At 34.1% G+C, this 25,883-nt stretch overlaps 1 protein-coding gene across 3 annotated transcripts in view; it reads left to right on the top strand.

Moving 5' to 3' along the window:
• The window catches only part of LOC114333534 (very low-density lipoprotein receptor-like), a 368,105-nt gene that overhangs the window by 131,835 nt on the left and 210,387 nt on the right, over positions 1-25,883 (top strand). For 2 of the 3 annotated variants that reach the window (XM_028283417.2, XM_028283416.2), the window contains exon 2: positions 2,718-2,846. In XM_028283417.2, coding sequence (XP_028139218.1) covers positions 2,718-2,846 — 129 coding nt within the window. Of the gene's footprint in view, positions 1-2,717; positions 2,847-8,935; positions 9,063-25,883 lie in introns of those variants that run through there. The other variant, XM_050663351.1, reaches the window with a different exon arrangement.

Here is a 25,883-nt window from a genome sequence, read left to right as displayed (position 1 = left end):
CATGGTATGGTTTTCTTGCGAAGGGGTTGTAGCTCTATAATCGAAAGGCGCGTGATTTAAGAGTTCATTCTTAGAATATAAGCTATACGAATTAAACTACTATTAACTTTTTTGTAAAAACTTACAGTTTTTCAGTGGTTTACGAAAAACCGCTTCATAACATGCATTTTTTTCACGAATAATTAAAATCTTTGATCTTTAATAACTTAAAAAGTATTGACTTATTTTATTAACTTTATATAATAAATTTTGCTTTTAATTTGTTCTTTTATTGATTTGTGCAGTTATTTTTAATAAAATAATTTTCACCCCCGAGAAGGGGCGGTATCGACCCTCAGGGTAAAGGCGCAAGGTGGTACCATGTCACCTTTGTTTCTTGACATATCCTCTAACAACTGCCCAATTTTCGTGAAAATCGATGAAGGTTCACCGAAATTGAAGGTAATCGTTGATTTTTACCTTCAGTGACTGCACTATACAAAATAAATTGCAATTTACTGATCTAAATGCGCGTAATTTGGAAGCTTATAAATTATTCAATGATATGTAGTCGCCAAATAATTAGTTTAATGCATTTTAAGTACAACTTTCTCTTAAGCCGGGAAGATAGGGTGGTTTTCTTGCGAAGGGGTTGTAGCTCAATAATCGAAATGCACGTGATTTAATAGTTTATTCTTAGAGTATATAAGTTATAGGAATTATATCCGCAATACGATATATTTTAAGTTTCCTCAGCATTTTTCTCTTAAGTTAAATCAATTAAAGGGTTGTTTGGGGGTGAAGGGGATGAGCTCAAAAATCGAAACTATATAATTTCAAGAGCTCATAAATAGCTCGTAATTCTGCCGCAAAAACCAATTCAATATTCCTATTTTTAAGTAGGATATCTATAGTATCAAATTCCTGCTCAGTGGAACGAACTCAAAATTTTTAGTTTGCGGAATATGAGAGCTCATAAATAGCTCATAAATCAGGGCTATTTGTTTTTTGATTTTTGCAAGTGGGGGGCCAGCTCAACACGGGTTCTCCTGGTTTATAAAGCTGAAGACGTCAGAGATGTCGAAACACGCCCTGAACTTTTTTTAAATACATAAATATTGTTTTTACTATTTATGATTCACTTAAAGAAAAATAATTTACATACTATAGTTACTGTTACAGTCTAATTTAGAAAACTATAGTGAAACAGCTTTTTGTGAATTCAAACTGGTAAACATTACAGCCTATCATTATCCAACTCACACAATAATGACGAGTATGTAAGTAGGTAATACATAATATACATAGTATATGGTTACTAGAGTTTGAAATTCATTCATTGATTTCGGGATTTTTTTGTTTCAGTCAAAACAAAGTAACGGATATCCGGATGTTATGTTTAAAAACATCGTAAAGTGCAGATTTCCCGTATCGTAAAATATTTAATTACTAAAACATGAACATAAAAATGAAATTTGTGATAAAATCTCACCTTTCACATGTAGATAAAGCATAAAGTACATAGGTACCGAAATTTTTATAGAGTTGTAAAAAATGGTAAATATTATTTTATTGTCGGTTTGATTCCTAGTTATATTTTAACGGTTTTTTAATGGAGTGTATTAACCCTCCAACGGTCGGGCGAAATAAAATAATTAACATGAATACACGAGTGGGCCTGTGAGGACCAAAATGAAAAATTTCGCAAATAAGAAAAATGAAAAAAATAAACAAATTTATCGAATATGTCTGATCTTCTTCTTCATGTGCCATCTCCTCTATGAAGGTTGGCAACCATCACGACAATTCGCACTTTCGATACCGCTGCTCTAAAGAGATCAGCAGAAGTGCAATTAAACCAAGCTCTCAAATTGTTTAACCAGGAGATGCGACTTCTTCCGCGACTCCTTCTACCCTGTATTCTTCCTTGTACATATTATTAATTGTAACAAGTTATAACGCTCGCCCCTCATAACATGTCCCAGATATTGCAGTTTTCTGACTTTAATTGTATTTAAAACCTATTTATCTTTTCCCATTCTTCTCAACACCTCGATATTCGTGACTCTATCCACCCAACTTATTCTTAATATTCTTCTGTAGGCCCATAACTCGAAGGCTTCTAATCTGTCCGAAACATCCTTCTTTAATGTCCAAGCCTCCAACCCATAGAATAATACGGAGAACACGTAGCATCTCAGAAGTCTTATGTTTAAAGAAATTGTAATGTCCCTGCTATAGAGTACTTTTTTCAGTTTTTTGAAAGCATTTCTTGCCTGTCCTATTCTTGCTTTAATCTCTTCTGTGTACTCATTAGTTTCATTAATTATTGTACCCAAATATTTATATTTTTCAACCTTTTTAATTTGTTCTCCATGTATTGTTATGCTTTCTTGGCGCTGTTGAGCTTTTGTGATTACCATAAATTGTGTCTTTTTTGTGTTTAGGGACAGTCAGTTTTCTTGGCTGACTTCTACCACTCTGTCAACCATTTGTTGTAAATCCTCAAGACATTCGGCTAATAAAATAGTGTCGTCGGCAAACCGTATATTATTGATTGGTCGGCCATTTACTTTTATTCCCGTGGTTAGGTCTTCTAGTGCTTTCTGGATTATTTCCTCTGAATACAAATTGAACAAAGTAGGAGACAGGACACAGCCCTGTCACAGGACACATATGTCTGATGCTAACAATTAATTGATTATCTACAAAATTAACTTTTATATTATTTGTTACAGATGCTGATATATCCTGTTCCTTAAAGCAGTTTCAGTGTGCCGATAAAAAGTGTATTCCAATATTTTTTTTGTGTGACGAAGAAAGAGATTGTGAAGATGGATCAGATGAGGATCCCAAAGAATGCAAGAGTAAGTAGAATCTTAATTTCAATTTGACTCTCATAGACTATTTTTAATGTTTAATGTGCTAATATTGCAGACCAATGTGCTCGTATGATTTAATGATATAGTATAGGTATCAACAAAAATAATGCATACTTAATAAATAATGTTCTAATTAAATTTAGAAACATAATTGATCGACTTAGAAAGGAAATCTTAGCCCCTATACCTTTGCTCTACAATGTGTTTAATGGTTTGAACCACATCACTTAGAGGACAAAGAAGAGAATCTTGCAGACACAAGAGATAAGCGAGACAGGCGAAACAGAGAAAAAGAAAGAAAAGCCATCAGATTCTTAAAACTGAAGAAGTAGTTAAAAGAAAAGACTAGCAAGAAACAAAGCATTCATCATTCTCTTTGCCTTATCCCTATGCGGGGTCGGCTTCCCTAATTGCATTTCTCCACACAATTCTATCTTGGGCCATATCAATGTTAATCCCCTTTACCAACATGTCCTGCCTTATCGTCTCCCCCCAGGTGTTCTTTGGTCTTCCTCTCCTACTCCTTCCAGGAATCTACACTTCAGCTATTCTTCGTATTGGGTGATTAACGTCTCGACGTTGAACATGACCAAACCATCTTAACTTATGCTCTCTCATTTTGGCATCAATTGGTGCCACACCTAGACTTCCCCTAATCCTACTCATTTCTAATTTTATCCTTCTTTGTCACTCCACTCATCCATCTAAGCATTCTCATTTCCGCCACATGCATTCGTTGTTCCTCTTTCTTTTTCACTGCCCAACATTCAGTTCCGTGCATCATAGCCGGTCTTATGGCTGTTTTATAGAATTTTCCCTTCAGTTTTATTGGAATTTTTCTGTCACACAGCACACCACTCGCTTTTTTCCACTTCATCCATCCAGCCCTAATTCTACTGCATGCATCTCCATCTATTTCTCCATTACTCTGTAATACCGATCCTAGGTACTTAAAAAAAACTAAATCTCCATCTTTAAATGAACATTCCAAATACTCTGTTTTTGTCCTACTAAGTTTTAAACCTCTTTCCTCCAGAGCTTGTCTCCACTGTTCCAGTTTTTGTTCTAAGTCTCTTTCACTATTTCCTATTAACACTACATCATCAGCATACATTAGGCATCATGGAATACTACCCTGTAGTTTCGCTGTTATCTGGTCCAAAACTAATGAGAATAAATAAGGGCTAAGCACCGATCCTTGGTGCAATCCTACTTTTACCTGAAATTTATCAGTCTCTCCCACACCTGTCCTAACGCTAGTCGTTACTCCCTCATACATATCTCTCACAATCTTTACATATTCGCCAGGGACTCCTTTCTTATTGAGTGCCCACCACAGAATCTCTCGAGGAACTCTATCATATGCTTTCTCAAGATCAATGAATACCATATGAGCGTTGGTCTCTTTATTCCTGTATTTTTCCATCAGTTGCCTTACAATGAAAATTGCATCTGTTGTTGATCTGCCCTGCATAAAGCCAAATTGATTATCGGATATTTCGGTTTCTTCACGTATCCGTCTATCAATTACTCTCTTCCATAGTTTCATGGTGTGGCTAAGTAGTTTTATAGCCCTGTAGTTTGTGCATTGTTGTATGTCTCCCTTGTTTTTGTAGACAGGTACTAATATACTGCTTCTTCATTCGTCTGGCATTTGTCCAACTTCCATAATTCTATTAAATAGACCTGCTAGCCAACTTATTCCTGTCTCTCCCAATGCTCTCCATACTTCCCAGGAATATCATCTGGTCCGACTGCTTTTCCTTTCTTCATTTTTTGAAGCGCTTGAGCCACTTCCTCGTTTGTTATTCTGGTAACCATTGCTTTTACTGTCTCCGTTAACTCCACAGGCTGTCTGTCAAATTCTTCATTTAATAAACTGTCAAAATACTTTCTCCATCTCTTTTTGACATCCTTTTCGTGAATAAGTATTTTATTATTTTCATCTCGGATACATATAATCTGATTAAAATCTCTTGCTTTCTTTGCTCTCTGTTTGGCTATTTTATATATCTTTGCTTCGCCTTCCCTGGTATCAAGTTCATCGTATAGGTTTGAATACGCTTCTGCTTTAGCTTTTGCTAATGCTACTTTCGCTTCCTTTTTGGCGACCATATAGTTTTGAAGATCTATGTCCGATCTGGTTTCTTGCCACTTTTTATATAATTTTCGCTTCTCTGTTATTTTTCCTTGCACTTCATTTGACCACCACCAAGTCTCTTTATCCTCAAACTTCTTTCCTGACGTTTTTCCAAGTATTTCAATAGCCGTCTCTCTAAAGAAGCAAGATAGCAAGAAACAAATCAATACAGCATATATCAGGAGGTAGAGAATACTGGATGAAAATTCTTAAGGAAATTAGGACCTCTATAGGGTGGTGCCAAAATGATGGTAATAATGGTGATAAACCACATATCACTAGCACAATAGAGTCTTGACACGATTTAGTGTACACCAGTTTCTACATGGTTAAAGAATAAGTTGTTTAAGTATTTTCCACGGCACTTCTCTACATCTCACGGTAGAAGAGAACCGGATTATGTATAAGTAATTACCAAACTTTGACCACCCTGATAATTTTCCACTCCTAAACACCTAAAGGGGCAGCTGAGGGGCGAAATATTACTAAGGTGGTAAGTGGTAAGACATTCGTAAAAACCTAGCAGAACACTGTGGTATTTCAAAAACAAGTTTCTATTTTTGTTGGGAATAACCCACAATTTTAATATGAAATTAAATTTATTTCAACTTTCGATTTCCACATCGGAAATCCTTATCAAAATACAAAACATTAATAAATTAAACAAATTTTGTTTTTGTTACTAGGTAAAAAATTTCTTCTAATATCTTCTAATTTTACCAAGCCACAATAACAAAATTTGTTTAATTTATTAATGTCTTGTATTTTAATAACGATTTCCGAAGTGGAAATCGAATCTGTTACAAAAACTTAATGTCAGATTAAAATTTTTCCCAACTAAAATAGTAAATGGCATTAAGATGCCACAAGAAAATAGCGTCAGAACAATATTCATTTTTTTTTTAATTCTACTAGTTTGAATATTAACCCAGGTGGTTTAGGGTGAAAAATTATTAGGGTGGTAATAAATTGGTGAAAAATGGGTAAATTAGATTCCACTCATGTGTCGTCGCTATCTTAAGGGTCCTTCGAACTCACCAGTGGTCACTTAAAAACATCTTTCGGTTATTAAGGTAAATAATCAGGATATTAAGGTTCTTGAACCCCTAAATGGAGCATAGAGCTTCAGTGAAAACGTGCCATCAAGTTCTATATTGTGCTAAGGTCTTCACCGCATTCCAAGACTTTCCTTGACCTCCGATCTCGTCCATGATTGATCTTTTCTAAGTTTTTTCTTGGCGACCTCTTTTTCTTTTACCTTGGAGATTCCACTCTAGAGCAGTATTTGCAAAACTGGAGCTATTTTTTCAAAGTTTGTGACCAATCCCACCCTACTTTCTGGATTTTCTTTAATTTTCCACCCTCTTCTGTTCGGTCACGTGTAGCAGATCTTCGTTTCAGAAACGAAGCAGAAAATGGGAACAGTTCTTCGTAGACATTTGTGAACAAAGATATGCAGTTTATCTTTAAGGGTTTTTGTCACTTTCCAGGTTTTACAGCCATGACATTTGACTGGAATATTCGGATCTTGTCTTTTTAGTCTACTGACCAGACCTCCAAATGGGATTGAGCATGCTGAATGCTTGTTGAGCTTCTCATATCCTCATACGAATATCGTCTTCTGTATCTGCTTTTTGTTATGACACTTCCAAGATACGTAAAATTTTTCACATTTTCAATCTGTATGTTGCTACTTACTTACTTTCCGTGTCCGGAACACCAACAACTTTAAATTCTGTATTTCCAATGGTTGGCCACATAAATGGCCCTGTCATTTGCTATAATTAAGTCTTCTTCTGTGCAGGTCTCTCTCATCTCTGTGCATGATAGTAGATGCCGGCTGGTCTGCACCGCGCCACAGTCGCAGGTATCGTCCTCCTGGTATCCCCATTTTTTCAGGTTACTAGCACAACGTGAAACGCCGGTTCTTAGTCTATTTAGCGCTTTCCGAGTCGGATACGGGAAATTGTGTCCAGCAGCCATTTCCTCTGAGGGAGGAAAATGTGTCGCGGTAGCTGACGCTTGCCATAGGTGTATTTGGCGCGTCTCTGGCGCTTCGGGGATGGATCTTGATGTTTTCAGGAAGCTTTTCCGAGATCTTAGTCTGCTTGGCTCAGTTTGGTGGTCATATAAAGGGTGTCTTCGGTCCGTCTCCTGCTTTTTTCGTTCTACCTCTGACGTGACCTTCCTCCTGTTAGGTGGTGGAGCAATCCCAGCTATGGGGTATACCTCTTCGATAAGTGTCGGTTTCAGGCAACCCGATATTATACGAACCGTATCATTTAGAGTCACGTCGACGTTCTTTGCGTGAGCAGAGTTTGCCCATACTGGTGCTCCAAACTCCGCGGCCGAAAAACATAATGCTTAGGCAGAAGTGCGGAGAGTGTGTAGTTGTGCTCCCCATTTTGTATTAGTTAGTTTGCGGATGATATTATTTCTGGCACTTACTTTCTCTTGACATCTTGACAGCGGTATCGGTAAGACAGAGTTCTATCCAGACGGACGCCAAGGTATTTTGGCGTCTCGTTGTGTTCCACGCCATTCCACCTTCAGCGGCCTTCGGACATGCTTGTTTCTAAGGTGGAAAGCACATACCTGGGTTTTTTTGGGATTGGGTTTTAGATGGTATTTATCGTAGTATAGAGCTGAGTCTCTCAGGGCATCTGTCAGTTTCACTTCGACTTCATTGAAGGTTCTTCCCTGAGCTGCCATAGCTGTATCATCAGCGTAAGTAAATTGCCTTGTTTGTTGGTGTATGGGTTGGTCGTTGGTGTATATGCTGTATAGAATCGGCGCGACGACACTTCCCTGTGGTAGCCCATTTTTTTGGTCCCTCCACCGACTGTTCTTGGACTGGAGCGTTACGTAGAAGCGTCTATTCTGGAGGAGACATTCCACTAACCTTGTTAGTCGGAAATCCTTTGTAGTTTCGCAGAGTTTTGCGAGTAGCCGTTGATGGTTACCTGTGTCATAGGTAGCAGTTAGGTCTATGAACGCTACTCCTGTTATTTCTTTCCGTTCAAAACCATCTTCAATATGTTGGGTGAGATTAAGAATTTGACTGCAGCAGCACTTTCCGGGTCTGAATCCTGCTTGTTCTGGAATAATTTTAGTCTCCGCATATTCAGCAATCCGGTTCAGTATCATTCTTTCAAATGCCTTGAAAAGGTGGTACAAAAGAGAGACAGGTCTATGTTGCTAATAGTATGTTGTTTCTTGTATTCAGTCTCATGGATTTAGCTTTATTAATCTAAATTTTCAAACCTATTTTATTGACTTCAGTGAAAAGTGTTTCCATTTGATCAGTCACATTTTGCAACCTTTGTCTTAAGAGGCAGATATTATTATCGGCATATTCTATATCGCTTATGAGTGTGGTTAACGTCCATTGTATACCTCTTGTGTCGGAGTCTAGTTTGGAGAGAACATAGTCTACAGCTATGTTAAACGGAGAAAGCACGCATTCCTGTCTGACTCCAGTAAGTATGTTAAATTCGTCACTGTTGATCCCATTGTTTGTCACGCTGCATTTCGTCTCAGTGTACAGTGACTTTATAAAGGAAATTATTTTTGGCGGGATGTTTTTGCTCTAAAATTTTCCAGATATCCGCATGAGATAAGCTGTCAAAGGCACGCTCGAAGTCGACAAAAGCTATGTATAAAGGGGTGTTCCATTCAACCGATTCATGTATAAGGGTGTGTTCCATTCAACCAATAGGGCAAAAATCAAAATATCCCCTATTTCCCCACGTGGCTCTTTTCAACCGACACCCAAACAAATCTATCCATGCAATTTCACTTAAATCTGCATGTAACGATAGCACCAATATTTTTATTATTTTTTATGGGATCCGAGTTCAATATGTTATCTTCAAAGATAATCCCACGCGTTCAAAAAGCGTTTAATCCATTACACATACTCAGAGTTGTTCTAGTTTCCGTGAAGTGACCATCGATTTTGCGACATCGACATCCTAACATGAGGTTCTATTTAATAATTGGTATCATCTTAGCACGCACAACATCTTTTACAAGAAGTGTTGAAATTGTTTCTGTGGAAGGTTAGTTTTAGATTGTTAACATTTGAAAACTTTTTTTAATACAAAAAAAATTACAAAGAAGTAAAAACTTAGTGTGTAAAACGGTATATTTTATTTAAAAAAAACTTTAAAATCATCCAAATGGGTTACAAATATCCAAAACGTTTTCAGTGTAGTAAGACTACCATCAGTGAAACCTAGAAGTAAGTATTTCCACGTAATCAATGAAAAGTGTTTTTTTAGAGAAAGAAAAAGACCATTTTAATTCATTTTAACGTGGAAACACTTACAAGTTTTCACTGATGATGGTCTGATAAGACCAAAATCGTTCTGAAGATTTGGTAATTTGTAATCCATTTGGATGATTTTAAAGTTTTTTAAATGGAATATACCATTTTACATACAAGTTTTCGTTACTTCTTTGTAAGTTTTTTATGGTATACAGGGCTTTCCCATTTATTTTTTTAATACAGTTATTGTAGAAATTGACTTTTTTAATAACATTTAAAATGTATTTGAATCTTTCGTATTTTTTCAGAATTGATCTTCAAAGATTACTTTTTTTCGTTATTTGGTTAAAAAGTACTGAGCATCTATAGTCCAGGGCGCATCTGTTTTGAGATGGACGTTGAGAGGTGACTCATATTTTTTTGCAGAAATTTCTTGGAATTGACTCCTATAATAATAATTGAGTTATCCTCCCACTTAAAAATGTCCGGAACTTTGTTTAAATAATAAAAATGTCAAAAAATTAAGGAAAAATTCGATTATTTTCTTCGTTTTTTGATTATAACTTTTAAAGTATTTACTTCCGAGAAAAGTTGTACTGATATAAAAGTTGCGTAATTAAATTTGCTACAATATAGGATTGGTTATAAATTTTAAAAATTGTCACCCTTGTTGCAAAATGGCAATAATTGCGAAAAAAACAAAAAAACAAGTACTTGTATTTGCATTTTACGTTTTTCAACATTTTATGCTACACTTAAGACCTTCATATTTTACACAGAAAAACTTTATGATATAATAAAACAACACTGTAATTTTCATTAAGATGGGTTCAACAGATTTTGCAAAAAATAAATTTTGCAATCTAACTTTCACAAAAAAAAAATCATTTTTTTCTAAATGTTGCTGGACTGAAAATAAAGCAGATAGCAAGTTGGATTTTTTTTACGTATAAAAGAATACGGTACCTTTCATTTGCAATTTTTAAAATTAAAATCCATTAACTACCACGGCGCGTCAGGAATATTTTTAAATAAACATTAATTTTTGGTGCTACGCGCAGGACAGCGGTGTTCGATTCACACAAGTTGATTTCCATCAAAATTTCTTCCAATCTTTATCTAATATATTATTCTCTTACTCTATATTTTGTTGTATTTTAATATTTTAATTCCGCAAAAATCAAATTAATTTGATTATTGTTTGGGAAATATTGTTTAAACAATTGCATATGTTTAAAAATAATAAACTTTTATTCTCTAACTTAAAATATATGAACAAAGAAAGTTTTTGCCAAAAAAAGTGTTATTTCAAAGGACAGAGTATGTGTTTTTATTTTGCAATAAACAAATTTATTTATTTATATCGAAATGTACTAAAAATTAAAATTAAAATCAATCATTATCAAAGGTCATGGGAATGCCCAATCAGAGCAAACTATCCGTTGTCCTGCGCGTAGCACCAAAAAATTATGTTTATTTAAAAAAATTCCTGACGCCGTAGTGGTTAACCGATTGTAATTTTGCAAATTGCCAATGAAAGGTACAGTATTCTTCTATAAGTAAAAAAAATTCAACTTGCTGTCTGCTTTATTTTCAGTCCTGCAGCATTTTGAAAAAATGAATTTTTTTTGCGAAAGCTGGATTGCAAAATCTATTGAACCGATCTTAATGAAATTCACAGTATTGTTTTCTTATATCATAAAGTTTTTCTGGGTAAAATATAAAGGTCCTAAGTGCAGCACAAATGGTTGAAAAACGTAAAATGCGAATATGTACTTGTTTTTTTATCGTTATTTCGCAACAAGGGTGACAATTTTTAAAATTTTTAACGAATTCTATATTGTAGGAAATTTAATTACGCAACTTTTATATTGGTACAACTTTTCTCGGAAATGAATACTTTTAAAGGTATAAACAAAAAACGAAGGAAAAAATCGAATTTCATTTTTTGACATTTTGATTTTTTAAACAATGTTCCGGACCTTTTTAAGTGGGAGGATAACTCAAATATTATTATATGAGTTATTTTCAAGAAATTTCTGCAAAAAAATATGAGTCATCTCTCAACGTCCAAATGTAATAATATTTTTACAAATGCGCCCTGGTCTACTAAGATATTTGTAGTTTTTTCGTTGTATAATAACTAAGTGGTTGAATAAATTATTTATCTGTCCGAATTTGGTTTTCAGTATTATTTGCATTTATTTATTTATTTATAAAGCCTAACAGGTCTGGAAGGCCTAGGGCTGAAAAGGTTGAATTTTTCATTACAATAATTACTATTTACATTTCATTTATATTATATTTAATATTTCTTATAGCCTTTTCATGCATTTCTTAACCGCTTCCTTCCATTGTTTTCCGTCCAATGCTTTTTCTTTGTAAGTCTTCATATATACTCTGCCCTTCCATCTCTTTCTTGACCTACCTTTTATTCTTTTTTGTACTGGCTTTCGTGATAGTACCATTTTCGGCATTCTTTCATTTCCTATTCTTTCAATGAGTCCTAAATTAGATTGCTGTCGTCATTTGTAGTTCATTATATAATTCTTCAAGTTCTTTATTATTCCTTCTTCTGTTCTTCTCCATTGACCATCTATTTTCACACATTCATATATTGCTCTGTGTATTTTGCTCTCCCATCTTTCTAAAAGGTCTATTTCTGATTTTCTAAGCACCCGTGTTTGGCATACGTATCTAGCTGTAGGGCTGATAACCGTTTTGTAGATTCTAATTTTTGTTTCTGTTGAGACATATTTGGATTTCATTAATGATCACAATGCTCCATACTTTTTGTTTCCTTTTGCTATTATTTCCTTTATATCCTTATCCCTCTGTCCCTTTTCATCTATTTGTACACCCATGTAAGTAAATTCTGAAACTTTTTGGACATGCATGTATTTTCTTCTTCTATCTCCAATGTGAAATTGTCTTCTTTTTTATCTGTTTCTCCCATTATCATGTATATTGTCTTTTCCTTATTTATTAGAAGCCCAAATTGTTTTGCCTCTTTTATTATATGGTTCATTAATCTTTTTAGTTCTCTTTCTTAGTTGTCATTAATAGGGTTAGATCTTCTGCGAATGCCATACATTGATTGACGTTTTTAAAGATCGTTTCCTGCTTATTTATTTTACTTTTTCTGATTATTCCTTCCAGTATCAGATTATCCTTTCGTCTATTTTTTTAATCTCCTAGATCTACCTGTGAAACTGGATTCCATCCAATTTGTTTTATATATTCCACTTGCAGGCGATTCATTGTAGTTATGGTATTCACAAAATGCAAATACCCAATTTCAAAACTATCGAATTCGTTTTAAAAAAGATCTACGTGCTTAACAGTAAATTTAACTCTATTGTTTTTCACTTTTAAATAGATTATGTATTTAAAAATTCAATATTTTTTTAATTTCTGGATTGTTTCTGTAATTTATGGTTTTTAATTTTTTGTTTTGTATTTTTGAATAAGAGAACACTAGAGCTTGACGATAAATGAACAAATACAATAACTTAAAATGGTTTATTTATGGTAAAAAGGTATAAAAGTTATCTGAATCACTGGATAGGGTCCAACTCGAACTGAATCTAAATTATTTCGATTTAATTTTGACCATTTTAGTCCAGGGTAATAAGGTTTTTTCCATGACACTTCGACAGCCAGCGTACTGAAGCGTTTTTTTTTTGACAGGTAATACCTATAAGAACAAATTGTAACTATTTCCTGCGTAGGATCTTGCTGCCATTTTTATTTATAAACAATTTAGTGTCAAAAACGGCCTTTTTTCCTTTTTTTTTTCAAATAAATGGAAAACAATGAAACTTATGTTTTTTTAGTACACACATCTTCGAGAGCAAGGAAAAAGCTTTAAAAAAGCTTTAAAGCATTTATTGTTAATATAATTGCGAAAGAAGGTCGAAATTGCAAAAAAAATAATTTTGCAATAACTATTGTAAAAATTAGTGTACGGCTTTGAAATTTTTGTCAAATGGGGGTTCTTTGGCGCTTAATATGTGACAGAAATTTCAAAGCGATTTATTTAATTGTTTAAATTTTATTCAAATTGTTTATCCCAGAGAGCTTTCTGTTACAATAACATAAGTCAGAAAAAAATGATGTTAGAACCATTCTACAGGTGTCAAATGAAAGAACATGAGCTAAATTTTGAAATTGTTTAAAAAAAAGGGAATAAGAAATGCATTTATTAGTAATAAATAATTATGCAAAAGTATCGTCAATTTCTCCTTATACATAAACTGTTTAATTTTTTATATAATAAATTATATATATTGATTACAATTTTGTATCAATTATTATATACATAACACTACTTAGTAGTTGTGCACCTAAAACACGGTAAAAAAGTAGATTTTTTTGAAAAAAATTATTTAAAAAGTTTATAAGGAAAAATTGATAATACTTTTGCATAATTATTTATTCCTAATAAATGCATTTTTTACTCACTTTTTTTAAACCAATTTGAAAATTTAGCTAATGCTCTTTCATTTGACACCTGTAGAGTGGTTCTAACATCATTTTTTGACTTATTTTATTGCAAAAAAGAGCTCTCTGGGATAAACAATTTGAATAAAATTTAAACAATTGAATGAATCGCTTTGAAATGTTTGTCACATATTAAGCACCAAAGAACCCTCATTTGTCAAAAATTTCAAAGCTCTGTATACTAATTTTTACAATAGTTATTGCAAAATTAATTTTTTTGCAATTTCGACCTTTTTTCGCAATTATATTAACAATAAATGAGTATATCAAACTTTTTAATACGCCATTTTAAAGCTTTTCCTTGCTCTCGAAGATGTGTGTACTAAAAAACATAAGTTTTACTGTTTTCCATTGATTTGAAAAAAAAAAGGAAAAAGGCCGTTTTTGACACTAAATTGTTTATAAATAAAAATGGCCGCCAAATCCTACGCGGGAATAGTTAAAATTTGTTCTTATAGCTATTACCTGTCGGAAAAACGCTTCAGTACCCTGTCTGTTGAAGTGTCACGAACAGGGTATATTTTTGATTTATTACCTTGGCCTATTTTCGATGTAAACTAAATCCTCTTTTGAAAAAGTATATTCCATTATATTTTTGAAAGAAGTGAAAGAAGTATATTAAAGTGTGTAAATGTTTTTTAATTTCCTTAGCTAAGCGCTTTCAACATAAAAGTCATCTTCAGAGCTAATGGTCAATATATAAAAAGTACCGGCTACTTAGGAATGTATTTTCTTCCATCTCATTAAGAAATTTGTAATTCAGGTCCACCGTACAACTCCGGCTGATGAAAGCTAGTTTTAATTTTTAGTTTTTCTATGGTAAAACAATGAAAACAACCACTGGGACGATACATACATATAAAATTTTTTTCATGGTAAAGGTTTTACCCAACCATTTTGAAGTGATAGCCAGCTAATATCACTTCAAAATGGTTGGGTAAAACCTTTACCATGAAAAAAATTTTATATGTATGTATCGTCCCAGTGGTTGTTTTCATTGTTTTACCATAGAAAAACTAAAAATTAATACTAGCTTTCATCAGCCGGAGTTGTACGGTGGACCTGAATTACAAATTTCTTAATGAGATGCAAGAAAATACATTCCTAAGTAGCCGGTACTTTTTATATATTGACCATTAGCTCTGAAGATGACTTTTATGTCGAAAACGCTTAGCTAAGGAAATTAAAAAACATTTACACACTTTAATATACTTCTTTCACTTCTTTCATTCATTTCAAGTGTGTACAAAACCTATCAGTCTTTCAACTCATTATATTTTTACCAATCAATTTTTTTTTACTTTGGAAATTTTTATTAGAATTTAAAAAGGTTATATTCCTATCCCCTTCCAGGGATGATTGCCTATTTACTTGAAGAGTTGATATTATTTATTTACTTTCATATAAAAAATAAGATGGTGCAAATTTAGTTGAAATATGAATTGTATTATATTCATTCAAACATTGCAATTTTTGTCCATGTTTTGTGGATATTATCATTGATTTTACATCTAATGCGATTTACTAGGGTTTGATTTAATCTTTCATTTAATCCGTTCGATTCAGGATGACTAACACATGCAAAAACGATTTGTATTCCATTTTTTTCTCTAAATCAGTGGTTCCCAACCTTTTATGTCTGGCGACCCACCTTCTGATGTTTTTTCATATTCGCGACCCATTCCTCACCAATGATGATACGCTATTCTGTACTCTGTACGTCACTCAGCTACTGTAAGAGCCACGCCGCGACCCACCTGAAATCTGCCAGCGACCCACTAATTTTCCTTCGCAATTGGTTTTATTAGACTTATAAAAACATTAGCCATAATGCTGATATTTCCCGTTTCTGATGATACTAAAGTTTTTTAATATAACCTATCGCTCTTCCTCTAAATCCCTTCTTCTTCTTTAAGTTCCATCTTTTATCGAAGGTTGGAAATCATCATGGCAATGTTGATCTTGTTGACTGCCGCTCTAAATAGCTCTGCATTACTGCATTCGAACCATTCCCGTAAGTTCTTAAGCCAGGATGTTCTTCGTCTTCCCACATTTCGCTTTCCTCGGATTTTGCCTTGCATAATAAGTTGTAATAATGAGTATTTTTGCCCTCTCATCACATGTCCCAAGTACTCAATTTTTTTTCTTTTGATAGTATTATTTCCTGTTGATTTCCTATCGTTCTAGTTACTTCCACGTTTGACATTCTTTGAATCCATGATATTCGTAGGATTCTTATGTAACACTAAAATTCAACAGTGCCGGATTTACCACTAGGCCGACTAGGCCGCGGCCTAGGGCCGCAAGCAAAAGGGGGCCGCAGCGTTTTGTAAAAAAAAAACTTTTTGATAAAAAAATTTTACTAATTGAATTGAAATCAGTAAACAATTTTTCAAATAAGAGAATGGCTATTCTACTAAACACGTGGTACGGTATTCTACAACGTTTTGACAAGAGTAGCAAAACATTAACTGCTACAAACTTGAATGTGACTTGCAACATACAAATATCTAAAGGAGTATGCATTGAGTCTGAGAGACAACTTTGATTCCTATGAAAAAAGAGGAAAAGAGTTGTCTAAAAATGAAACCTATATTCTTGAAATAAAAAGACGCCCGAAAAGAAAAGCTCTCCCTGGCTAAGACAAAGAAGATAAATCCACTGAATCCCACTTTAATGGCAAAGAAAACTTAAAGATTCAATGTTGTTATTGACACGCTTTATTCAGAATTGAATGAAGGGTCCGAAGTTTATTTCAGTCTTAATGAAGAATATGGATTTAAAACAACTTATCATCAATTTCCAATGAAGAAATCGGGGTAAATGTTTCTATTTTAACTAAAAAGAATCGAATCGACGTAGATGGCGACTTTGGAGAAGAGTGTGTACAGTTCAAAGGCTTTGTTGAATGTATATTTGATGAAGAAAGAGAACCTCATGACAACAAGATTACCAAGCCTCCGAGAAATACACTTTTGGAGTATCTGAAAATCATTCATGAAAAACAGTTAACATTATTTCCGAATATGGACACGGCTTTGCGCATTCTACTATGCATGATGACATCTAATGCATCTGGAGGAAGATCGTTCAGCGTGTTGAAAAGAATCAAAAACTACTTGAGTAACTCGACTTCTGACGAAGATTCTAGATTGTCTAGTTCGACCAGTTTTGTTTCAAATGCTGAGCTTTTTCAAGCTTCAGACTTTAAAAATTTGATTAAAGATTTTGCAGCCAAAAAAGCTAGGAAAGTGAGTTTTTAGAGTTTAGATATGATATTTACTATAAGAGAATAATGAATAATGAATTGAACGCTCTAGAAGTTTATTTGTTGTATTCTTATGCCTGGTTGCACCAACAGATCTTAAGCTCAAGGCGTGCATTAACGAAACATATACGTTGCACCATTGAGTCTTAATTTTCAGCTTGCCACAATGGATTGGATTGTCATGTGGATTGCATTAATAAGAATTGAAAATTATGCAACGTATGTGACACTTAAATCGGCCCTATCTATAATCTGAGCTGGGTTGTTGGTGCAATCAGATATTAATATTTTTATTTTTCAGTACCGTAGCCTATTACTAGTACAGTTCATATTATTTTGCTTGTTCTTTTACTTATAATGTATTTTCAACTCGGCTTTTCTTAGTTTTCTGTTGTCATCTGTACTTTTCCCTCTGAATGAAACAAATGGTATTTAATTTTAAGAATTAACTACAATACTAATTATTTATAATATAATAATTTTAGCAATATTAACAATTTTACAAATAACTGCTGTTTGCTAACATTTTGAATTATATATTTTCTATCTTCTTCTTAAGGTGCCTTCTCCATTACTGAAGGTTGGCTATAACTACAGCAAATTGTTCTTTATCTTGAGCGGTTCTTAGTATCGAATGTGTGTCCATACCTGTCCAGCCTCTTACGTTCTTCAGCTAGGAGCATTTTCTTCTTCCTGGACCTCTTCTTCCTGGACCTCTTCTTCCTTCCACTGTCCCTTCCATTATGAGTCGTAAAAAGTTGTATCTTTATCCTATGCAAATTATTTCCTAGATAACTCGTTTTTTTGTTTTTTACAATATTTAGGAATTCTCTGTCAGTCTCCATTCTTCTCAGCACCTCATTGTTGGTCACGTGATCTGTCCAGGAGATCTTCAGCATCCTTCGAAAAACCAACATTTCAAAGGCTTCTACAAATATAGAATTCTTTCTATAAATTTTCTTTTTCGAAATTTCTATAAATATAGAAATTGTTAGAGCTGTTTTGGGGTTTTAGACAAGTTTGCAAACCAAGATTATTTAATTAGTAAATACATTTCAACCTATTTATGTCCGTATTCAAATAGAACATTAGAGGCATTTCTATTCATCTATGTTATACTTTGTATTACGAATTTTAAAAAGTAAAATTAAAATAAACGTTTTAATTATTATTATTATTATTAAATCTTTATGCTTTAATTACATAATCGTGAAGTTATCGGGGGTCGCTCAGGGTAATTTGGCCTAGGGCCGCAAATACCCTAAATCCGGCACTGAAATTCAAAGGCGGCCAACTCTGAAAAACAAGAAGGAATAATTGTGAACGGTGAAGTCATCAATAATTTGCGATATGCGGACGACACAGTACTTCCTAGCTTCTACTCAAGAAGATCTACAAACAGTACTGGTCTGGATAAAAGTAAATAAGGAAAACCAAACAGCGGAGGTAAAAAGAAGGGTCAGATTAGCCTGGGCAGGATTTAGGAAATTAAAATGGGTCTTAAAGAATAAAAAAATACAACAATACTTAAAACAAGAGTGTTTGACCAGTGCATACTCCCAATTCTTACATACGCATGCCAAACATGGATCTTGTCCAAAACAAACATGGATAAAATAATGAAGACACAAAGAACCATCGAGAGAGCAATGTTAGGAGTAAAATTAACAGACAAAAGCAAAGCAACTTGGTAAGATATAAAACAAAAGTCAAAGACGCAGGACAACATATAGCCAGACTACAATGGAATTCCACGATACAACAATGGAGACCATGGACAGGAAAGACAGCAAGAGGACTACCCCAGATGAGATGGGGAGATGACATTAAAAAGATAGGAGGAACGCACTGGAAACAGAAAGCACTAAACAAAAGCGAATGGAGGAAACTGGGGTAAGCCTATGTTCAAAATTGGACAAATTAAAGGGCAAAAGAAGAAGCAGATCAGTATATTCACAGACAGTCAAGCTGCTAAGGAGGCTATCTGGAATACTCTGGAGTACAATCTAGTATGATAATACCGAGAAGAACTCTGTATATGGGCGTAATATGAGTGCCACACTGGCATGTGTGACACTCAGAGCATGTGAACTTTAAGAGACTCAAATAACTATGGAATGGAGAATGTGCAGCATTCAAATAAGAAGAAATAAGAAGACAATCAAAAGTAACAGATGTAATCCAAAGATTTTTATGTTAAAATGGAACTGGACAGGACACATAGGAAGAATGGAAGACAACTGTTGGACGAAGCGAATTGTTGAATGGCGACGAGAAGCAGAGGCAGACCTCAAACTAGACCTGTGACATCAAGTGAATGGTTGGTTACGAAAGGATACAAAAAACACCGAACAGAAATGAATGGATACACCTAAGGAAGGTTAACATCCGACGATGAATGGAATAGTTGTTGATGGTGATGTAATGTATATCTCTGTACAAGTATAAACACTTAACACAGGGACACTTAGTCGCAAACACATTTTTTTGATTGATAAAGATAGAAATGGTTAATTACTATCTACATACTATTTAAACTGGCCGATTATTTCGTGTAATTGATCAGCTGGTTAACAAATTAAATTAAGCAACTATTCATTCTCTTATTTAAATCAATCAAGATAGTTAAAAAAGTTGCCTCCAACCATAACAAACCAATTATTAGTAATGCATGTCAATTCAGTTTTTATTTTTAAATCTACGTAATAAATGCATGTTCCGATTGATGTATTCATTGAATATTCAGTCGACTAGCACGTTAATTTCGTCGATCGATGGCCTGGTAGGTAATTACTTTATATTCACAAGATTTAATGCAAAATGCAAGTATATACGAGTATATAATACGAAAAATGTGAACCTAGAAGTCCTAGACCGTTGTTTTCAATACAACGCTTAATAAATCTTATTTTGGGCCTCATCTTCTTCTTCATGTACCGTGTCCTTTCAGAACGTTGATTACCATCATAATATCTATCTTAATTTTAATCACTAATAGTCTAAGACAGAGGTTCCCAACCAGTGTGCCGCGGCTAGGGATTGCAATCCAGCAGCATTTTCAATCCAGCTGGATTTTTGCAAGATTGGCCTTAATCCAGCTGGATCCAGCAAAATGTGGAATCAAAATAAAAACACGATTTTAATGTTTTTTTTGTGTGTATTCTAAATTTCTACACAATAGAAACATGAATTATTTAGTTTTTTGGAAGTGAGACCATAAAAAATCATATTTTATCTATCGTCATATCGCCTAACCTACTTCGCACAGGTGGCTAACGGACCCGCATCCAAGCCATTTTTTTCTCTCACACACACACATACTTCGCACAGAACTGCAAATATAGCCGGTTGCAGAGAAAGGCCCTTTCTGTCTCTATGCTGATCGGTTTTAAGGTCATCAAATAGTTATAGACCATGGACAAATGATCGCCTTTCACTCCTTCGGTCTCATAAACCGCCATGTCGTTTCCAAAATCATTTCGTAATCTTTTTGAGAACCAGTTTTTTTGGTATAAAAGTTTTTTATTTCTTGTTTCAATTCAATCTCAAGTTCTTGTTCCAAAGTAAAACGCGCGGACTCCGGATTAGTTGGACCATCTTCTTCTATTATGTTCTCTTGCACTGGTTCCACAATCACTTGTTTATTTATACCACTCGACTTTTTCATCTCTTGTCGCATTGCCTTCTTTTTAGGCATGGGGAAGTAACCAGGATTGTTTAGTCCTTCGTCAAACTTTTTAGATTTTGTAAGTACACTAATATACCCGTAATTTAGACAGGCGCCGTTCGGTGATTCTGTCGAATAATGCTTCCTACAGATCGGCACTAAGGCTAGAGTCCTGGCTATTTATTTTGTCTAAGACAAATTTCATGGTTGTGTCGGCTGTTATCAAAGTGGACTCTCTTCTGCAAAGAGCTTCTACAGCCAGTTTCACTAGTTAAAGAGTGGCGATCAACTCATTGATTATTGACCACTCGCCAGCTAGCAGTGGTCAATAATCAATGATAAAGTCAACACGTTATCGATGCAAACTTGTAGGCTGGAGAAAACTTTTCCAGCATACTGAGCTACTACTAGCGCGATAGAATCGAAAGTTGCCGACTCACGGTTTTGAATAAAGAGGCTAATGGGGACATTAGGTAACTTATTTCGAATTTTACATGTTTGCGGATCCGCGCTGCTGGATCCAGCACGGTTTGCTGTAAAAAAAAAGCATGTAAAAAAAAAGCGCTGGATCCAGCTGGATTGCTGGATGCTGGATCCAGCAATCGCAATCTCTAGCCGCGGCACACTGGTGTGCCCTGTAGTCCCTGTAGGTGTGCCGTGAAATTTGATTGTACTCACTATCATTATAGAAATTATTTACCCAAGTGTACCGTGGCTGAATCAGTTTTTAAGTTACTGTGCCTCAAGCTAACAAAGGTTGGGAACCGCTAGTCTAAGAGCTAGTGAACCCTCCGACTAACGGTCTTCCTGTAAGGCTAGAAATTTGTATAGTGATAATTCATAGCACACCAAGGCTAAAAAGCATGACCTGGCAGGCATCAGCCCTTCACGTGTATCTACCAGGTGAATCGAAAAGTGCATAGTTTAGGAGGAAAATAAACTTTCTCCTGTAAAGTTTAAATTTAAGTATGTGTTTGAGTAATTCATTTAGAAGAAGTAATGTATACAATGGCAGGCGATTCTGAACAGCATAAGACCTTGCCAGGCGAGGGAAAAGATTAGGGTTCTTTCCTAAAATGATTTTTTTTTGCATCGAACAAATTTTTTTTATGTTTTTTTAATCATTACAAACAGACTTTAGTGACTTTTCTCTTAGGTTAATAGTTTTTGACATATAAGTGATTAAAAATTTAAAAATTGCGAAATCGGCCATTTTTAACTCAAAATCTATGTGAGAAACTGAAAATTTCAATGTTACCAAGGTACGTAGATATTCTTTAAACATCGATTGATGAAATCCCAAAGAGTTTTTTGCAATACAATATCGAAAACCCCTTTGTTTTTTAATTGCTAATCAAGCGGGCGCGACACTGTAGTATAAGTGAGGACGTTTGAGTTTGCATAAATTCATTATCTCGAGAATGGTCAAATTTGAAGAGAAATCCTCACAGGTCGATTTTTATTTTTAAATTAGGACTTTTTGGCATATATGTAATATATAATACTAGCGACGTCATCCATCTGGGCGTGATGCCGTATCGATGATGTTTTTGAATAGGAGTAGGGGTCGTGTGATAGCTCATTTGAAGTTATTTAATTCTATTCAGTAATATAAACGTTAACATAATTATTTATACAGGGTGTGCAAAAAATTTTTCTTCTTTTTGTGTAAATTAATTTAATAAAAAAAAATTTTGTTTACCCTATATAAATAATTATGTTAATGTTTATATTACTGAATAGAGAATTAAATAACCTTTCAAATGAGATACCACACAACCCCTACTCTCATTTAAAAAAATCATCAATTACGTCATCACGCCCAGATGGATGACGTCACTAATATTATATATATGCCAAAAAGTCCTAATTTAAAAATAAAAATCGACTTGTCTGAGGATTTCTCTTCAAATTTGCCCAATCTCGAGATAATGAATTTTTGCAAACTGAAACGTCCTCACTTATGAATTATACTACATTGTCGCACCCGCTTGATTAGCAATTAAAAAACAAAGGGGTTTTCGATATTGTATTGCAAAAAACTCTTTGGGATTTCATCAATTACACAGCCCAACAAAAAAAAATTTTTGTCTTGCTGCCGAAAAAAAATCAACTGATTTTAGTTAATGCATCTGTGCTGATTCCAAAAATACAAACCTTTTCTTTGTATCAGCTCTAGTTTTTGAGATATAACATACTTATCAAATACTTAAATATTCTTACAGTTCTGCATATTCCACCACTATAATTGCAATATAATTATAAGCAAACTTAACAAATTCTAAGACAAATGGGAAAATGAACAAAAGGGCCTATTTTGGTGTTCATTTAGGAGATCAAGATAAATCCTGAGCTCCACATGTACTGTGCAAAACTTGTATTGAAATCTTACGACAGTGGACGAAAGGACAATGAAAATGTTTAAATGTGGTTTTCCAATGGTATGGAGGAAACCAAAAAATCATTTTGGCGATTGCTATTTCTGTCTTGTGAATATAATGGACATTAATCGTAACAATCGACGTACGAACATATCCTAACATGGATTCAGCAATAAGACCAATTCCACATCAACTTGAGCAGATACCCATTCCAATATCTACCTATGTTACCAGAGGATAATGCCGAAACGGTATTTGACGAACTGTAGACTAATAGATTTGAGGAAGACGACAGTGATTTTGAAGGGGATTCAACACGTCCTGAGCGCTTTACTCAGGAAGAGCTAAGCGAACTTATCAGAAATTTGAACCTTCCAAAGGATTCTTCCGAGTTGCTTACCTCCAGACTAAAAGAAAAGAATGTTCTTCACCCAGACACCAAAATTACGTACTACCGTAATAGAAATAAAAGATCTTTTGTCTTTTTTTCTCAGCAAGATGGTATGGTTTTTTATAACAATATTAAAGGACTGTTAGAAAAAAATGGGTGTATCGGAGTATACACCAGATCACTTGCGTCTTTTTATCGGCAGTTCCAAACGAAGTTTAAAGTGTGTCCTTCTACATAATGGCAACAAATATGGAAGTATACCAATTGGGCATTACAGTGGAATAAATGCTCAACAATTTTAACAAACACGGTTGTCATAGATGAAAAGTTAAGTTTTTTTGACAGGTATGTGTGATGATTTTTGTAAGTACGTTATTGTACAATAAATATCTTACTTTTTATTCGTATTTGGTTTATTTCATGGGTAGCAGCACTACATATATGTAGGTAGTGCTGCGTTAAATTACCCTATATATTAGAAATGTGATCTGTTGTCATATTTTCTGAAAACGATCTGATGGAGCAAATCTGGTGGCATTTTTGGATTCAGCAGACCCAAATTACCTAGAAACAGTAAAAAAATTTCCGGCAGCAAACTGTGTGTTTACCTGTGTTATTGATGTTTAAAGAATATCTACCTACCTTGGCAACATTGAAATTTTCAGTTTTTCACATAGTTTTTGAGTTAAAAATGGCCGATTTCGCAATTTTTAAAGTTTTAATCGCTTAATATGTCAAAAACTATTAACCTAAGAGAAAAGTCACTAAAGACCTTTTCTGTTTGGAATGATTCAAAAAACCTAAATAAACTTTGTGCGATGCAAAAAAAATAATTTTAGGAAAAAACCCTAATCTTTCCCCTCTCCTGGCAAGGTTTATCTGTTCAGAATCGCCTGTCGTTGTACACATTTCATCTAAATGACTTACTCAAACACATACTTAAATTTAAACTTTACAGGAGAAAGTCAATTTTTCCCCTAAACTATGCACTTTTCGATTCACCTGGTAGATACACGTGCAGGGCTGATGCCTGCCAAGTTATGGTTTTTAGCCTTGGTGTGCTATGAATTATCACTATACAAATTTCTAGCCTTACAGGAAGACGGTTAGTCGGAGGGTTCACTAGCTCTTAGACTATAACACTCTAAATAGCATCCTTGTATCAATCATATACCAATCTCGTAAGTTCTTCAACCATAAGTCTTTCTTCGTCCTGGACTGCGTTAGCATGCTATTTTCCCTTGCATAATATTTTGCAGCAACCATAATTTGAGACCTCCCATTACATGTCCGAAGTACTCAAGTGTTGTCATCTAGATGTTTTTTATAGTCTCAGTAGTATTGCTGAGACGTCTTAGTATTGTGGAGTTTCGAGCCTTCTCCACCCCAGAAACTATTAAAATTCTTCTATAGCACCACATTTCGGAAGCTTCAAGGCAATTTAGATCACTTTTATTCACAGTCTAAGACTCGAGACCATAAGACCGAGAACAAGTAGCAGCGAAGTAGGTGGATCCGCAATGCCAATTTTAGGTCTCTATTACATAATACCTTGGACATCCTTCTAAAAGCGACTCTGGCGTGCTCAATTCTGGATCTAATTTCACTATGACTCAACTCACACATTATACAGAGAGAGTCTGTAATTTGGAATAAATTCAATATCTCAAATACTAAATGTTTTTTTGAAAAATGCTCAGACCCGTCGATTAGTACTTCAAATTGTCCCTTTTGGCATACAATAATACTGTATACAGGATGTCCCAATTTAGAGATATGACGTCATCGTTGATTTTCTTAAATGGCAACACTGTCATTTTGATAGCTATTTTGATAGGGTGTGTAAAGTTATACACAACTGCAAAATATCAAATTTTATTCTCTACCATTTACAAGATAATAGAAAATAACAAAGTTATGTCTGTAATTTGGAATAAATTCCATAATTAAAATACTAATTGTTTTTTTGAAAAATGCTCAGATCCGTCGATTATTATTTTAAATTGTGATTTTTGACATACAATTATAATGTATACAGGGTATCCTAATTTAGAGATATGACGTCATCGTTGATTTTCTTAAATGGCAACACTGTCATTTTGATAGCTATTTTGATAGGGTGTGTAAAGTTAAACACAACTTCAAAATTTCAAATTTTTATTCCTTACCATTTACATGATAATAAAAAATACCTAAGTTATGAAAAACAAGTAATCAAATAATAATTGAATTTAATTATTTCAATTAAGCAAATACTCATAATGTTGCCCTCAATTATTGTCAAATTGTCAATGGGCAATGTTATGAGCATTTGCTTATTTGAAATAATTAAATTCAATTATTATTTGATCACTTGTTTTTCATAACTTTGTTATTTTTTATTATCTTGTAAATGGTATGGA

Source organism: Diabrotica virgifera, chromosome 10 (assembly GCF_917563875.1).
Source record: "Diabrotica virgifera virgifera chromosome 10, PGI_DIABVI_V3a".
Classification (NCBI taxonomy): Eukaryota; Metazoa; Arthropoda; class Insecta; order Coleoptera; family Chrysomelidae; genus Diabrotica; species Diabrotica virgifera.
The sequence above is the reverse complement of the archived record's forward strand: the minus strand, read 5'-3'. Positions and strand labels throughout refer to the sequence as shown.